Source organism: Gallinula chloropus (genome assembly GCF_964237585.1).
Source record: "Gallinula chloropus genome assembly, chromosome: 9".
Taxonomy (NCBI): Eukaryota; Metazoa; Chordata; class Aves; order Gruiformes; family Rallidae; genus Gallinula; species Gallinula chloropus.
Genome location: NC_140094.1, coordinates 20,357,281 through 20,376,536, shown reverse-complemented (window position 1 = coordinate 20,376,536; position 19,256 = coordinate 20,357,281). Strand labels below are relative to the sequence as shown.

At 35.7% G+C, this 19,256-nt stretch overlaps 1 protein-coding gene across 1 annotated transcript in view; it reads right to left on the bottom strand.

Annotated features, from left to right (window-relative positions):
• UNC13C (unc-13 homolog C) overlaps positions 1-19,256 on the bottom strand; it is a gene marked incomplete at its 5' end in the record, with an annotated part of 135,793 nt that overhangs the window by 94,092 nt on the left and 22,445 nt on the right. The window contains 3 exons of the mRNA XM_084268220.1: positions 4,893-5,112; positions 7,982-8,053; positions 14,403-14,472. Coding sequence (XP_084124346.1) covers positions 4,893-5,112; positions 7,982-8,053; positions 14,403-14,472 — 362 coding nt within the window. The remainder of the gene's footprint in view (positions 1-4,892; positions 5,113-7,981; positions 8,054-14,402; positions 14,473-19,256) is intronic.

The following is a 19,256-nucleotide window of genomic DNA, read 5'->3' as shown; positions in this document are numbered from 1 at the left end:
CAAGCTTCGATATTGACCTTAAAGAGCTTGAGATGTTAATTCATTTCTGCAGTCTACATTAGGAATCACTACGTATTTTTTTAAAAGTAAAGAATAAATCGCAGATCCTTGGAGGCCACATATCCTACTGATTATGAGATGACCGAAAGGATGACTGTGATAAAAATACCCAGTGAACCACACTCATTTCCTTTCATGACATTGTTAGCATCAGCTTGCTTAGAAATAAAAAAATAGGAATGAAACAAGTGAACTTAATTTTCAAAGTAATCACAGAATCACTAGGTTGGCACAGATCTTTGAGATCATCAAGTTCAGCTGTATCTGTCCTCTACTAGACCATATTCCTAAGCACCTCATCTACCCATCTTTTAAATACATCCAAGGATGGTAACTCAACCATTTCCCTGAGGAGGCAGCCTGGTCCAACGCCCGGTAAACCTTTTGGTGAAGAACTTTTTCCTAACGTCTAACCTGAACCTGCCCTGGTACAGCTTGAATCCATTCTTCCTCATTCTATCACCTCTCACTTGGGTGAAGAGACCAACACCCCACTCCTACAACTTCCTTTCGGGTAATTGTGGGTAATGTAATATTGAAGCTTACTAAATTTTAAAAACCCCAACATCAGGCTCAAAACCAATTGCATAGTATGGGATGTTTAGGTGTGTTGAATATTATTTTTACCAGCAGTTTGCCTTCTAGAGGTTTATTCTTTCCAGACTCAACTTTTCAGTGTTTCCAGACTGCCTAACACCACAGATGGCTGCCAATCCTACTTAGTTTTTTGTTGGTTCTTTCTCAATCATATCATTTAGTTTTATAAAAATTCTTACAGGGCAACAAAATACTATGTGTGATGCTGGTGATATGGGCCAGAGAACCTCTGGGCCTAGTTTTTATCTGCACCCTGAAAAGCATCTCAGCTCTTAGAAAGTCAGCAGCAGCTTGTTTCCTTGACAGTGGGATGAGTAGAGCAGGAAGACATGCGACCAACATGTATCACGTGAAGGTGTTTCACCACACAGGGAAAGGATTACTAATTTTTTGTGGTAATAACAACTTGGCCCCTCTGTGGGGGCATGGCATCATAAACACCTGGAACGGGTCCCTACACTCTCGTTCAGAAGAAAGAAAACTGTGACCAAATTGGAGGGCAGGCAAACAGAAATACAAAGGTATTGCACTGGGGTACCTAGTTAGCTTGAATATTGTTTTCCAGTGTGTACAGTGATATTTCAAGAGATTTCATCACAATCTCTCTAGCTGTTCTCTATTATGAGAAATCATGGGCTAGAAGAGGATTGCAAGAAACTTTTAACCCTGATATTGTCAGGGACACGATCTTGGATCTTGCTTTTTTCACAATGCTCTTATAACTGAGCAGAAATAGCTTTAGTAACAATTCCTGTTTGAACTGTGACTCTCAAACAGCAGCAATAGATTAAAATGCTATACTTTATATATGATAGCTTACAGAGATATCTGAGGAAGTTTTCGTTTTCATTTTTCACTGTGCAAACTTCTGCAGGAATGAGAACACAAAGACTTGACTGCCACTTTCTCATATAAAAATTAATCCAAATTCTAAAGGTCAGATCTAAATATTCTAAAAATCAGGGGTGACTTAATGTTGAGGCTTCTCTTTAGAATGTGCCATTGATCTGTGTTGTGCTGTACTTAATGGAGTGCACTACAGGTCAGACGGTTCATGAGACAGAAATAAATGCCCTTGCCATATCAAACTGCCAATACTGAAAAACCTTCCCAGCTCTCTCCAATGTAATTCAGAAAGGGACTGAATAGCATGTGGCAACCAGGTGGGGAAGCCTGGAGGAATAAAAGAGGGTTTTCATGGATGTTTCGTGAGACAAGAACCCAACTAACAGCAACAGAAAGGTTCCTCTAAACAGAAAGGAATGGTTACAATGCTCATAACCATTTGATCTTTGTAATACTTCATTAGACTACTTTTAAATCAAGGTATCTTGAATGTGTCTCGCTCATTGAGTGAATCAATCTTGATTTTATTAAATTAAAAATATTTCTTAAATAATGCATTAGAACGTGATAATACTATTCCATTAAATCCTCTAAAGACAACAGCCCATTCTGTGAAAACTGCACAGAAGAGGTTAAAACCACCAGTGTCCACTTATCTCTTATGCAAATATCGTGGATGCAGGTTCTTAGGTTTAGTTTGAGAAGGAGCTGAAGGATGAAGCCTTACAGCAGCAGGACAGCCCTGTTTTGGCTGGAGAATGTGGAATAAAGAGAGACAGGGTCTACACAGAATCTTGAAGGTCATGGTGCCTGGAGTGAGACCTTTTGCTTCATTATCCATTTAATTAATATTTAAGTTGACACCCCTAATTAGAGTAATGAGCTAAAAGAAGGACATGTTAAACATATATGACTATAGTACTTAACTCTCCACCCAAATCCTGTTAAATGTCACCCCAAGGAAGGGACAACTAAGGTTAGGGTATAAAACATACTGAGGAAGACATCCTCAAGGTTGAGAGAAGAAATTGAAGACCCTGAAGAGGCAGTAGATGAACTGTGCTCCTCCTCCTTCACCCAAGATAGGGACGCCTTCTTGGTAAGCAATTGCAATTTGACCTTTTGGTGAAGAATACCCAGGACAGCATTTCACTAGCATTATAATCATACTTCAGTACTGCAGTAACTGTACTTATCAACAGCAGTCCTAAACTCTTTATATTTATTGCTTTAATAAACTTCCTTCCTGTTTCAACTTTCCAAAACTGTCACAGTGCAAGTCATCTGGGGGCTCTGACAGGCAAACACTAAGTCTGATAGGTAGCTATATATATTCCTTACACATAAACCGTTGACCAGGCTGAGGAGTAAGACTGGACCTAGCTGCACCTAGGCACCTCCCTGAGGAGTTTAGAAAGCAAGGGGGTCCTTTCTGAACATTGGGACTCAACGGGAGGGCCTTCCTCAGCGACACATCAGACTCCTTTATACAACATCTTCTGATGGAGAAAGGTTCAGCTATGCTTTATTTCTAGGCTATTATGTATGCAATTATGACAAACAAATTCCCACAACACTGTATACAACACTTGATAGTTATCTCTCCACAGAATGTAATCAGCATTTTCAGGGAACAGGAGATGAGAGTCCTAGCAAGGTAGCTCCAAATCCAGTAATAGCCCAGTTCCTTGAACAACGTGCAGAGAGTAAGCTGCACTTATATCCACTGTGACTATACAGATTTGCTTTCAGGTCATCCAACAAAATTAATCCTACGTTCCATTTTGAGAACACAGAATCAATTCAGCATCCCTCCTCCATGTTTTCTTCCTCCTGTACATAAATTGTGCTAAACAAGATGTGCACAAGGAGAAATTAAATTTAGGAAAGCTATTCCTACTTTCTACTGCCTCCATCAACTTAACAAGCCCTTAGTTGGCAAGTGACTTGCATATATCTTGTTGTTGCCAGCAGAAGTACAAGCTCATCATTCTTTTAACTCATTTTCATGTCTCTAAGTCCAGGTAACATAAACCAAATGATTCCCTAGGGTGACTTAGGGTGTCAAATGACAATTTGAAAGAGAGATCAATATGCTGATGTGCAATTAATTACTTTTAGCTGGTCTTAAAATGTACCTAAAACAAAATAGTACAATTAGTCAATAAAAGTGAACAGGAATTGCATTGTGAAATCATACCTTCTTTTGTTACTGTCTGGGCAATTCAACAGAAGTTATTTGCATTTATTAAAGAAGATACTCATGAGTATGTTTGTCACTCTACACACTTTTGAAAACTCACCAGTAACAATCATATTAATGCTGCACAATATACTTGCATAGTAGTTGATCATCAAAGCAAATACTCTCTTCTTGTGAAACTATGTAAAAAAACTTGGCTGTCAAATGCAGCCCAGCTTCAATCATAATATAGAATCACAATTAAGCACAGTTAAGCAGTTTGATTTAGAAATTTGTCATTGATTTATGCTCCATGAGGTCATTTGCTATGAGAAACTGTAATTAGTTCCTGAACAATATTAATATTAATATTCCATCCCTTGTGAGAGTTCCTCACACAAAGAACACAATGGGAAGAAAGATGATCTTACAGGAACATGTATTTTTCTTACACATTGAAGCTAGGTAAATCCTCAGGAATGTATCAACAGTGAATAGTGTGGAATAACTCCAGAGTTGGCAAAGCCCCCTTCATTTCAAAATCAGAATATCAGTTTGCACATCTTAATTTGTGATTGTTTAGAATCACATGTAATAATTGTATTGTAATATAAGTATGGTTAAAGTTCACCTCAGATGTTTTTGGAGGAGAATGCACGGTGCCCAGAATCAATTTGGCCAATGAATAAAGCAAAGAACAAGGTTGTTTTACCAAAAGACTTCCTAACATTTTTTCCCCTTACACATACATGGCTTGGTATTTTGAAAGGACAAGATCTTATTTACTGTTTTGTATTCTTGTCAATTTTATAGCATGCTAATATGCCTACAATAAATATTAAGAATTTTTTTTTAATCTTTGCTATTTCTTGTGTTCTGAGTTAAATAAAACAAAGAGGGCTTACGTCACATAACCAAGTTCCCTGAGTGTTGCCATAAACAGTAGAAAATAAAAAATATAGTGATGTTACCAAACCTTATTCAGTAACTGATCTGTAACATTCAGCAAGTTCCAAGGACAAAAGTAAAATTAAAGGTAGGTATATATTTCATAAAGTTTCTTGCTCAGTCCACAGCCAATGAAAATCAACATGCCTTCACTGATTTCTGATGATCTGGCCCTTCATTTCTGGAAATATCTGAGTGTACACACAAAAGTCAAAAGGTGTGAAGTACTAAAAAGCTTTAGCTGTCAGGAAATACTCACGCTGCAAACAGTCAGCATTTAGCAGGTCTTGGCACTTCTCATGGCATTTGACACCACATTCAGTGCATCTCATGCCTTGTCTGGCTATGCCCCAAAGGAGACCTTCACATTCATAACAGTACGTGGGAGTTGTAGCTGTCCACACTTCGAAGTTGTGAGGTGTAGTTGATGATATTGGATAAATCAAAGCCTGCAATGTCTTCTTGAAGACATGTATTTTCTGTTAGGTAAGAAAAGAAAACAAATTAAGACTTTTATTGAAGTATTGTTTAATATAAATGAACTGGAGCTAAAGCATATGTCATTACACATACAATGTCAGAAAATATCAGAATATACATAGAAATATAAACTAGTTTTCTAAATGTTGATTTACTCATTTTGCCTTGCACTTTGAAGGCAAAAGAACCCTGGCTGACTGCTTTGAATGATTACAGAAACAGGAGAGGGAAGTTGAAATTGGGTCAGTTGATTATCAGAGATTCCTATACATCTCTTGTATTTTGAAGCAGAAATTTAAAAATTCATTAGTGTTACATTCACTGTTGCATTTTAAGTAATTACCTACCACCTTCTGAATAATTAAATACTTACTGCAGGAACTTGGACACTTTGCACAAAATGTACTTGGATAATATACAGTGGTATCCTTTAATATTTAGTGTCTATATCTTCTCTTCATCAAATAGAAGCAGGCCCATTTGGCTGTTTCTTTTTGTCTGTATTCCTAGAATAGTGTATTGACTACTTCCTTTTATGCACCAAGATGCTTTTTACCTATAAAAAAGAATGATCCATACTCTCCAAAACACACACTGATTTCTTGGGCTGCTTTTTGCTTTAGAACCCTTGACCAGTCCTAGTAAGAGAACAATTATCAGCTATTCATTGGTTAGCACTGCAAACAACCCGAATCTCAGCTCCCTAGTGTTTAGTAGGGTGAAAACAAAGAAGTCCCTTATGCTTTTGTATATAAAACATAGTCTTATATGCCCAGAGTGTTCTAGAATTCCCATACTGAATCTAATCAGTCAAATAACCTGGTTCCACCACAGTTACTCATATTCCCTCCAGAAAAAGTTCAAGGAGAGTAAAAACCAGAAAAGCTTTAATCAGACGAATATCTCGCCCAAAGGGGGGTTTCTTCCTGAACACTCATCAGTGACTGCACTTCATCTGTTTTTGTGGAGACTATCTGGAGAGTTCTTTCATGCCTGAAAATGTCTGTTCTTTTTGTTTTCAAACCTGGCTCTAGTCAGTTTTGATGATGCCTTAGGGCATTAAGTTCTGCTGGCTACTCATAGACCAAGTAGAAAAGTTTTACCTTTCACTTGTTTTAAATACATTTCAAGGGGCTTTACTGGGCCCTTACATTTTTCATTCAAAGAGTACCCATTTTCTTTCAGTATCTTTAGTGAGGGCTGCAATAAAATAGGGATCTCTTACCTCTTCTCTGAATTAGCTTTTCATATTTTCACATCAAATGAAATTTTATATATCTAAATTATATTTTTGTGTGCCTTTGGACTTATCTTCAAAGATTTGTTAAGAAGATTTCTGATACACATTTTTTCATATGGCCTGGTTCAAATGGAGGTCAAATAATGGCATAAAGACATTCAACTTATTTCCCCTTTTCCATTTATCCCAAACTATAATTCATTTGTTGACAGCAAACATTGGAGAAATATTTGCATTGAGCTGTCCACCAGGATTTCCTGCCTTCTTTTTCCCTGCTAAACAGTACCACTTAAGGCAGAATCCATAAATGCAGTCTAGAATATTCTTTCTTGTCCTGCATTTGTCTTTTACATATGGCTTGTTTGTTTAATTGACAACTTTTAGCAGAGCATTTGGAGTATCTTAGGGTCTTTTACAGAACTCAGATATTTTTGTAGCTGCTATAACATAGATGGAAAAAGTCTTTATTTTGCACCAACTGCATGGTGCATTGTTCTTTATGATTTTCCCTCAACCTTTACCTTCTTTTTAAGATTCCATCATTCTTCATTCTATCAAGCCTTGCTCATATTTTGAGATAGCAGAACAAAATAACTACTGCTTCTACTGAAAGATCATTTCAAACACCAGCTGTTTCCTACCTCATCAATCCATTCCTGAGCGCTACCAAATTTTTCCTTTGTAACTGCCATATAAACATAGAAAGTTCACAATAAACCAGAGAAGAGTGATGGATGTGTCTATACTTGTGCTATGGGTTTCACTTCCCAGAATATCTGTCAATACATTCTGCTCTTCCATTCTTCTCCTACAGAACTTAACAATAGTGTAAGAATTCAAGACAATTTTTACTTTTTTCAAAGTAGGATTTATTCTAGAAAACTACTTTGGCACTAGAAATTTAAGGAACACAAAAAGGGGCTTTATTTCTTCAAATCAGTGCTTTTGCTTAGTTCAGTCATTTAAATCTATTTGCACTGCACTAAGTATTCCTGAAGAAAATGGCACCTGTTTTATTTTTGTTTAAAATAAATCTCTCTTGCAAAATGTTAAGTGAAGTCAGTAATGGAAAGCTACAACACACAGGTTTTACTAGCTATGAGAAAATTATTTTCCAAAAGCTTTTTCTGATCAGTTCTTGTACAAATTAAATATTGTGTTATTAGTTATTTACAAAATTAAACAATGTCCCAGATGGCTATAAGGATTGGGTAAAAAAATAACCACCACACAAAAACCTGCTTGCAGAGTCCTATAATTATAATTGTACTCATAGTGTGTTGAAGAGACAAGTTCTGAAAAACTGTAGGTAGACCATGGTGCAGCTGGACAATCTAATATAAAAGGTTTCTCCAACTAACTATTTTGTAAAACAAAGATTTCTTGCTTAATCTCTTCTGACTGCCACGGATGTGAGTCAGCAGAAGCAAACCTGGTCTTGTCACCACGGATCAGACAGCAAATTCTGTTCAAGATCCCAGAAAGTTCCTACGCAATAAATGGAATGCTTATACACTCATAGTTTTATCCAGCTTGGAGCGTCTAAGACTGAAATAACTTCTAGAGAGGTTTGAACTAGAATTTCTCTATTGTTGAAACAACTTAAACCTGCCACTGAAAACACTCACCATTTCATCATTGTTTACAGAGGTCCGGATGAGCATGGCCATGGAAATACCCGATTTCCGAGCTGCCAGTGTCTGTTGAAAGGAAATGCAAAGTGGTTAGAAATGATACTAATAACTCCAATTGTTGAATCTAATGGAAGCAGTACTTGATTATGCTACTGGATTTAAGCAAAACTGTAGGAGTTGCAAAAACTTTCAGTTAATATTTTCAGCACACAACTGTTAAGGTTTCAGTACATGATGCAAGCACGCTTTCCATCATCATTATTGTTTCTTTCAGCAGTGCCTAGCTGAGCTGCCATTTCTAATATAAAACCTGTTATTCAGAGGTTTATGACTCAGTTTTTTTAAACCACAGGCTGTCACTGTTTTTCCGCTTTGCCAACCAAATTAATGTGGTACAGGGATAGGCATCCCGCCCTAATTTGGAAGCTGTCTGTGCCTGCAGCAACATGGGAGATTTTGCAACAGTCTTACAGTTCCAATTGTCAGACTGGATAATTTTTTGTAACTCATTGAGCATTTTTAAATTGTGTGTATGTATATATAATGCTACTTGTCTTAAATAAAAAGTCTTTAGGAAACCTAAAAGTAACATCTTCCTTAAAGACAATATTCACTCAATATTATGAATAGTCATATGGAGAAATACTCTGGTGATTCAAAGGAGAAAAAAGGATGGAACTCTGTCTCAATCTGTCCTCTCTTGTCCACATAATGTTAAGGTTATTGAAAACCTCCTAGTTCTGAAGACTATGTCCTTGGTTGTAGACACACTTTTATTTGCTCTAGTATAGTACATACAAAGGCACTCAAAGTTTTTCTAAAATACAATAGTCAAGGAAATTTTGTCTTCCTTCCTGCAATATTCCTGTAATTTAAATAGGCCCTTGAGAATCAGAGAATATAATAATCAGAAGGAAAAAGATCTAAGGAAATGAGTCCTGTGTGTTTTCCAAATAATATTTCAATTCTGAATAACCCCATCTACTATCAGTAGTCCTTTTGGTCTGACAGAAACAGATACAACTTTTTTCTCTGTCCAAAATATTAACCATGACACTGCTATATTACTGTATTTTACCTGAAAAATTGGGTTCATGCCTCCTTCCCCCTATTTTAAATCATTGTAAGTATGCCAGTATACTCATGCTTTATCTCTGTTGTTCTGTAATCCAGCATCTGCTCTGTCACTCATTGCTGCCCTCATAGTCCAGCAGTGTGAGCATGATCGATTCCACCACCCACAAACCATAAGCCTGTTGTTGCCTTTGTTGTGAGGATATAGATTTTCACCTTACTGTGAACTGGATCTTCTCTAGTCCACCATTACAAAGCTATTTAATCAAAAGTTTCAATGATATCTTGCATATGAGATCTTATTTTTGTGAAACACATATTGGGTCAGAAGCAATTTAAGCTTACATCTGCAGAGGAATGGCATCATTAATCTTTGGATGGAGAGACAATTCCAATCTTTTCTGTTTTATAATTTTAAACACTGACAGAATTTTAATGGATTTTTTTTTTAAATGTAGAAATATTAAGACTGTTAATTTTAATTCTAAATGTTTACTTTCCCCTGAGAATATAGCCATTCAGCTTTCAATAATTTTCCCTTGATAATAATTACACTTGAAGATAGACACAAACTTATTAATCTTGTGAAACCAATTATAGGGAGGGTTAGAAGTCATCCTTGACATACAAATATTTCATTTGGTTCATTGCTGTCCTACTACAGTTAAGATGGGATGCAAAGGAACCCCTTTTTTTTCCTTTTAAACTCAGAAGTTTACCAAGCCTATGCCATTAATTTGCTATCAGTTTTCCCACTCTGTTGTTAATTAGTAAAAAAATCTGTTTGCTTCTTGGTGACCATCTTTTTCTTTCATTTCAGTGAATATGGGAAATTCAATTGGTCTGTGAGATTGACAAAGTGATGGGAAAGATTAAACAGAGCCCAGGCTTTGTGTTTTCAAACCTTTTGTAACAAAAACTAACGCTACAGGACCCAAACATCAAAGAGACAAACAGCAAGCACAAGTGTGTTGGAAGCAATAAGATGAAAAGAAAAAAAAGTCATAATCAGTAGAGTTTTAGGTTTCAAAAGATTAATTTTAAAAGCAACCATCTTCTGATCCTTCTTGAAGCATCAGTTTCTTCTCAAAGTCTTGGAAACTAGCCATTAACATTTACTTGCCTGCAGTATGTTAGGTTTTATAGTTTTAACCTCTAATCTTATATTTAGAAAATGATTTGATCCTTTTAGGTCTAAAACACACAGTCATAGCCATTTCACACTATAGAGCAGTGTGGACTACTCATCCAGGCAAAAATATGAAGGGCATGTCAACATTAACCTTGAGTACAGGGCAGGGAATGGTACCACGTTCTGTCCTCCAGCAGAACTGCTGTTTCACGCTACCAGTGTAAGTCATTAGACACACTATTTCCTGTGAGAAAAAGGAAAGTAGGGAAGCAATTTTGCCCTTGTCACGTGTTCTTGAAGCCCTGTTCTCCCAAGGTCTACTTCTGCAACAATGCAACTTAACCATTTTTGCTCTTTAATCAGGAATGTGTCTAAAGTCAGTGTAGTGTCTTATATAAGACAACAAAGCCTAATAGGAAACAAATAATTTAGCAGTTCTTAATAAAGTGTCTACTCTGTTGGAAGGATAATAAAGTGATATCTAGATGAATTTGTAATAAACCAGTAAAGTTGAATTATTATGTATTAAATTTACAGGAATTTTAGTAAGAAAAACCCACAGTAACTTGTAAGAATCATTTCTATTTAAGTATCATTGTCAGAATAAACTACATCTTCAAGAGAAGATACATAAAAAGTTTTTGTGCTGAAATGTTGTAGTTGGTGATAATTCAACAGCCTGAAGCACCGAACAAAAACAGAACAGTGCCTGTTCTTAAGGATGGAACGAAACAAGGAGTATTTCAGCAAGAGAAAGGGAAAAAATGCTGCCAGACTCATTTATGGGAAACAAGGTGACAGACTACGAATGTAGCAAGAAAACTTTTTCCCCTACTGCCCTTCTGTATTTTAATAGCAGCAAGGAAGAAAAGTAAGTGCCACTGCTCATCTGGAGCCTCCAGGAAGGAAGTCCAAATTGCCAGAGCATTTTGAGAACAGGTTGCGCAACAGGAACCGGAAGCCCTTCACTACTCTCCTTTAACAGAACACAAGGCTTGTTCAGCAGTTTACACTTGCTTACCCTCTCATTCAGATACTACCTCATGTCTTACCTGAGAATTTGATCTCTATGTTCTCTATATACTATTGCATCATGAACACATGAACATTTCTTTTTTTGAAAAGAGAGATTACAAAGTAGAATCTCTTTGATTTTTCAACGTTTTTCCAACCCCCTGATACAGGATTTAAATAACCTGGTCTCCATGTGCCTAAGTACTTTCAGACCTCCTAATAGCTTGTATCTACATGTCATGTGTTACCTCCAAATTTGCCTTAGCAGCTTAAATAAATAAATAAAATTGGAAGTAATTCTACAAAAACATTGAAAAGTGGTAACAGCAAGTAAAAGAAAATTAAACCCAAGCTACAATTAAGCGTTGAATGAAAAATTGTGTGGGTGAGGTAAAAGAAGAGGCACCTATCATGAAATAAAAGCAAGCTCTGTTTTGAGCAGCTAGAAGTAGCAGGGAGGAAGAAGCAGTCAGGCTAACATTTTGCAACAGCTTGACTTTATTCTTTTGAAAGATTGATTTGTCTTTTAAAAGGGAGGGAGGGTGACAGGAAAAAGGAAGGAGTCATTCAAAAGGATACTTTTTCCCTTCCCATAATTTTTCTATTTAGAAAGTTTATGTCTGATCCTGAAGTGTTCAGCAGAACTGCAGTGTTAAGCTCAGAAAACAGATTTGGAAAGGAAATGGCAACTCAACTACACACTCATTACTGAACACCACTGTAATACTATTTACTTCTTCAAATTTATTTTCATAGCACAGACACAGCCCAGTCTCTAAGATCATTCTGAAAATTAAGGTTAGTCAGAAATGGCATGAAAACAACAAAGTAGTATATTAATAACTTCCTAAGTTCCTCACAACTAATTGTTAATTCATATTGTTATGATTTCTATTTAGTAGAATATAAAAAACCCCTACATAAATACTGTCTGAATATTTTATGTATGAATATTAAAATATTTAAACCAATTTTTCTACTAATGATTAAAGAAGGAAATGGACTGCAAGTAGCAGATTTAATGTAAAACATTCCAGATATTTAGCTTTTATCTAATGATTACTCTGATGATACAAGAGGATTTAAAAGTAGGGAACACTTTCAACTTGTCTTTATCTAGGTACGTAAGGCTGTTCAGTTCCACAGGGGAAACATCATGATTAGGACCTAAACAATCTCCTGGTATTAAAAAGGATATTTGGAATATATGGATAACTTTTTAACAAACTTTGTATAATAATTTTGGCATAGGTGATGCAGAGGACAACACATTCACATAAGGCACAGCTTCACTTCAGATTAAATTCTTCATCGTAAAACAGTTTTTCTATTTTCCAATAAAAGATCAGCATAAAATGACATTTGTGAAATCCCTAAGAGTTATTATGAACATTTTAGAACATTTATTGATATAAAAGAACTTACCATAGCCTGAAAAATCCAGCCAAGATAGAAAAGAAATTATAAAGAATATTAATAATTTGTCAGTTTATAGTAACAACAAAAATGGTATCAAATGATATCTATTTCAGTGAAGGTCAAAAGAGTTTATCACTGTTTTCTAAGAATATTATGTTTATATTTCTGAAACCACAATATAAGTAAGCCTAAAAAGGATTATTTACAATGTATCATATCTTACAAGGACTTGAGAATTAAGTTACTGATTTAAACAAGGTATTTTGGAATCCACCTACAACAAGCTCGGAGAAAATTACTTAATGCATATACCTTTAAACACAAATACTCTTTCAAAGATGATATTGCTTACACTAAGTCTGAAACAAGTTCCCTCTTAAGTTGGTCAAATTACTTTAGGTTTACAGCTGCAGAACTGAGCTGTAATATAATTTACTATTTTAAAGAAGTATACAGTTAAAGAACATACTGCAAGAGCTGTACTCCAAGTCCATAATAATTAAATTCCAGAATAAACTTAAAGTTTAAAGCTCTGCAACTTCTTAAAGATAGAATTCCTTCAAGAGGAGTTATCCTTCAATGACTGAAGAGCAAAAGTAGTAATCCTTACATAGCAATAATTGACATATTAGAATAATAGAATGGAAGTTTTATTCTGCCATTCAAAATGTGAGTTTTCTTTTTTTTTTTTACTGTTTCAATTCAATAGCTGTATTTTCCAAACTGAATAGTTAATATTAAGATTCTCATGTCTGAGCAATACCTGTTCCAAATAAGAACAAAGGGCTTTTTAATAAGCACAAAACCATCATAACGTGATTCTAAATTATATTCATGTGTAATACAACTTATATTTGAGCAGCTACTGTCAAAAAGATGGTTTCAACAAATGCAGGCTCTACTATGTCATAAATTGCAACACCATTTCAGAAGGAATTCTGCTCTAAAATGTTTTCTGTGCTTTCTTTTCACGACCCTTCAGACTGTATGGTGTATCTCAGGGCCGCTGAGAATACAGTGGGCAATAATTTGGCAAAGATTGATCTATTAAAGACAACTACAATAATAACTTATTTGTCTCACTCCCCTCCTTTACAATGAGAGATTTGTTTGTGGGGGTCAACACCATAGACTGAATATGTATTTTATCGAACTATGAATTCTATACTTCAGGAAAAGAGAGAGAGAAATGTGGATAGTACTTAAAATTCTTCAGAGCAGAGAGATTGTACTTAATCTTGTTTAGACTGGAAATCAGAATAAATCTCAAAGGAACTGCCATTTTTTTCACCTTTCTGAAATTTATTTGCTTAGATTATTATTGTCTATAACAACTGCTAAAATAACATACTTCATCTTGTACCAAAAGTATCCATAAATCTTTAAAACCTTCACACTGAAACAGGGTTTCAGCTTTTCAAAAGGAACTTTCTTCCTTTTAGTATCATAATAGATCAAGCCAATAGGTATCCAAAGCACTCAATAACAGCTGTTTTTGTAAACTAATTCAACAAAAAAATGAGTAGTTTATTGCTGCATGAAATACACATTACTTGATTTCACAAGGAATAGTTAAATATTCAATAAGATATTCAGAATCTAGCGCATTATAACAACTGCATCATTTCGTGGCCTCAGTTCATTCTCTCAAGATACCTTTTTGCCCATAAAACACTTGTTGACAAACTATCACTTCCACACACAATAGTAATTATAAGAAAGATTTAGACAGCTGAAAAATGACTCCACAGTTTCATGGCCTCAGAAGTGACTTACCACATCTCGGACAATGGGAAAAGATTTCTTTCTACGCAGGTCGGGCATGCTGTCAATTCCATACAGCCCACTGCAGGAGATGAAAAGACAAAGAAAATAAAAACCTGAGGCTTACAAGTTTGCATGCTAAAGAATTGCTTGTAATGTCTCTATTTAGAGTTAAAAATTAGCAGCTATCAGCTAAAGCAGGTAAGCGTGCTAACTTCTATGAAAAATTATCACGAGTGTTCTTTGTGCGGCTGACTTTCTCCTGGCATTCATCCAAAGCAGAGCAGCAAATCCCTCCAAAACATTTTACCATGGATTTAGAAGTTACAGCAATACCTTTCCATCAGAAAGAATTTTGTATCTTTTGTATCTGGCAGTTGAGACGGAGCCCAACATCTTACAGGGTATCATTGTTGTCATAACTTTGATTCAAAGAGTCCAAGGAGTCCATTTGAATGTGTCACATTTTCAGATAATTCCATGGTAACCATCCTTATTTTCTCTTGCCTGGTTTAAATTTTTCATTAAGCATGCATTTAAACCTCTTATTACAAATCAGATACAACTTGGAAACAATAGCAAAGAACAACTTGGAGTCATATCAAAGAATAAAAGACTAACACACCAATAGGATTTAAAATAAAACATACTGATCCTGTAACAACACAACTCACTCTCCCTAACTCTATGGATACACATATTCTCATCCTGCAATTTTTACACAATGGACCTTGGCAGATTGCTATATATCTCCTCAGATCTATTTCAGAAATACTTTGAAAGTCTCAAGGAAGCTTTGATGCCACATTTTTCAAGACCAAAAATTCTCCCCTCCAAGTTCCTTCTGTTTGGCACTGTCTCAAATAACCTTTTCAGTTGTTCTTCTATTTCTAGCTCTCTATATGTAAAAAAAGTACACATCACAGCAAAAAGTTCCTCATTTGAAAGCCCTCCTTTTATTTATACACATCACAGTTACTGGGTGAAGAGAGAGCTAACTGAAATTAGTGAGAGAATTTTCACTTCCTTCCAAAGGTACTTTGGCACAAATGGTCCTCTGCTGACTTGAGGATTACAACCCCTCGCCACTAGCAGAATTGACAAATGACATATTTGTATGAGCCAAGACTCTGGTCGATTCCTGTTGGATATGGATGTTCTAGATCCACAGCTGCAGCTAAATCCAAAAGAAGTTAGGAATCGGCGACCTCAGCTGTCACAATTTACAGCCTGGCATACTGATATAAACCGAAATCAGTGCTGGGTTATGCTAATATGAGAGACTGTAAGGAGTTCAGGGACATACATATCCCTCTAATATCTTCAAAATTAATCAACCCAAGCCAACAGAACTCATAAATCACAACTCCAAATTATTTAAGAGAAGTGAAGTACATTAATAGGTGTTATAAAAAAGAACACTAAATCTTGTTTAAGCAATCTCTGAATTACAACCTATTAGAAGACTAGAAGGATGAGAGTATCCTAAGGTAACATCATCTTATGTCAGGTTGAGCTTTCCTGACAGTTCCTAGGTATCTGCTTTTGGCCACTGTCAGGAGAAGCAGGATGCTGGGCTAGATTAACCTTCAGTCAGACTTTGCATCACTGGGGTTTTGGGTTGGGTTTTTTGGGTTTTGGGGGTTTTTTGTTGTTGGTTTGGTTTGGTTGGTTGGTTGGTTGATTGATTGGTTGTTGGATTTTGTTTATTTTTAAGGTGAAGCCTACGATACTTTTTCTCCCACACTGGGAATAAAATGGGGTTCTATTTGTCCCCTTACATTTCCACAGGCTTCTGAAAGATGGGAAATATTTTTTACCATGCTTAAGTTTCACCAGATGCAGAGCAACAAATTTACTTTCTTGGAATGTGCTTGACAGGGAATTTGAAAAATTCATCATGGTTAAAGTTTAAATTAACTAAAACCAGAGGAGAGAAAAGGTAAAATGGCATATTGGAATCTATATCTTTAGAGGTGTTTGTTCAATAATTCTCATACCTTGAAGTTCTGTTAAAACTTTACCTTTGGCAGTATCAGCACTGTGGACTGGTGCAGATGCTGATCTGCAGAGAAATGGGGGGTACTTTCTTGCCCAGACTCTTGTCTCTAAGATATGTGAGACTCAAGTGCAGTTATACCATAAAAGTGTGATGAAATGAATAGAGCAAATCTGGGCTAACAGCCTAAGTGGGCAGCTCTTCAAGTAGAATAAACTGCAAAAGGAATTTGAGAAGCTATCCTTAAGGCCAAAAAATACTTTTACATAGCAGGGGACAATTACCCAAAATGGAATACAAAATTAACTTATAAAACCACAAAGTGGAAACAAACATTTGGAGCAAAAATAATAGGTAGTGTGGTGTGGATGACACTGAATTCTGTGCTTTGGATGTAAGACATTAGTATCAAGGAACTGTTAATTCTAAAGCTAACACTAGAAATAATGAGTCAAAAAGCACTGCTGCACACTCCAGTCCTGCAGACTGTTATGGTGATGAAGCACTCATCACAGCTGCCCAATATTAAAGCTCAAAAGTAAATTAGATGTTATACATTGGGAGCTGTTGACAATAGAGATAAATCCCAGTGAGGGAACAAAACAAATTTCTTATATCTTGTAATAAACAAGGGTACTCTGAACACTGTTTCTCATATGGATTTAAAAAGATTAAATGCAATGTTCAGGACCACTTTCTAGTTCAATATACCTGTGAAGACCTTGATAAAAATCTCTTAATATTTACACTAATAGATGCAAGATTCAATACCCAGAATTGATGGGTTTAACTTTAAAACCCACCATGGAGGCAAAAAACTTGCCACAAATTCTAATAGGACTGAGATGAAACTCTAGATGCCCCATGCCCAGCCCTTCCAACACCATCAGCCATTCAGACTCCAGAAGTCGTTTCTCTGTCTTTATAGCATAGTATTACTTTTCATATGGTGCCAAAATTAGATGATGAAAATGCAATGCACTTTTTTCTCAAAAAATGTTACTAAATTTTTTTTCATAAATTGCATTCCCTTCACCATTAGTTTAAAAAAAAAAAAATACATTTTACTATCATATCACAAAACAACAAGTAGTTTTAAATAGCCACTGCCCTTACAGTGGATTAATACTTTGTGAGTATTCTCTGCATTGGATAAAAGATATACTAACAGCCATAACTGACCCAGTAAAGATTTCCTGTGCAGTGTAGAGGCCTGTTGGTCCAAAGGACATTTGTAGGTGAAAGGACAAAATAATGTATCAAAGATATAAACTCTGGTTTTGGTGAAATGACATTTCTTACCTTTTGCCCATTTGCACATTTTTCTTTATGCTCAAATAAAAGCTCAGTGTAGGATACACTGTGCCTGAAGTACTGGAACTGCCTGTAATGGGAACAAACTGGCTAAGGCATGAGCAAGATGCTTTCCCCTGCAGCTGATCAATTCTGCTTCACAGCCTTGACTAGGGCTTCTGTAGACCCTTTTTTCTTGATTCTTTTTAGATATAGAACAGAACACTGTGTTAGAAGTGTGTTAGGTTCCCTCATAAATTCTCTAATCAGATAAGCTGTCACCTCACACAATCAATTAGCTTCACTTCATCTCCAAAAACTAATTACTCCGGAGTTTTACTGTGTCAGGACTCACCTATTAGGGAAGTATGTGGGTTTTGGGGGTTTTTTTGTGTTTGTAACTGAAATGGAAACTGGTAAATTCGTTTTTTTAAAATGTCAGTCAAAAAACCAAGAGGATATAGAGGGGAGAAAAGCATAAATACATTTTCAGTACAAGGGTAATGCAGTTCTGGTGTAATTTTGCAGAGAGAATTTGATCTGCCTGATGCTGACTTTTGGTGCTACATGACATTTTAGGATCATTTAAATTGCACTTGACTGTACTTCATTTATAAAGAAAAATATTTGTAGAGATTCCCGAATGTCTTGGCTGTCAGTAAATTCAGAAGAAAGTTAAGTCACATGAATAGCTTTAAAACATCACTATAAATAATTTCCACTTAGTCACAGCAGCAACAATAATACCCTAGTCAGTCTGATCCTGCTAGCATTCATCAGGCTCCCTCAAGTTAAATTATTCTTTCTCCTTTATTACAAACATAGGACTTGAAAGCTATAATCAAAACACTCAAAATGAACTCTGATGAAAACAATAAAATCTGATTTTTCTTTCTAGACTGACAGTTTAGCATAACAATCCAGATGCAACTCACTGTAGCAAAACATTCTGTAGCTGGTAGGTAGGCTGCATGGTAAAGAAAGTGACAGATGATCTATATGTATACCTATGTGTATTTTTCTATATATATATACATACACACACACACCTTTTTTCAAGAGAGGACTTGATCACCTATGGTTTCCTTTCAGCCCATATATGCAGACAGCTCCTCTACTAAACTATTCAAACCTCTATTTAGAAATTGTGATTCTTGGTGTGGCACTCCTTTCTAACTTCCACTGTCCAATGTTTCGCCCCCAGTTCAGTCCTTAGTTTTGGAGGACTGAATTATAAATTAATAGTTGTGGCACTGTCTATGTACACTATATCTACACACATATATTCACTAGAACTTCTTAGAAAATTGCAATTTAAATTAGAGTAATAATACAAATAATTAACAACTGTAATTTTATGTACAGCATCAATCTATATTTTATGAAAATAAATGCAAAAATGTTTGTATTTTTGTCATTAAAAATCAACACATCTCACCATTTAATATAAAGATGTTTAAAATTGTTTTACACTCCTTGGTACAAAAATTTGGAGAGCGCCACAGCCACTCTTTAAGGTCTCTGAGTTCACTTCCAGATGAAAATGATGATGAAAACAGAGGTGAATTTTGTTG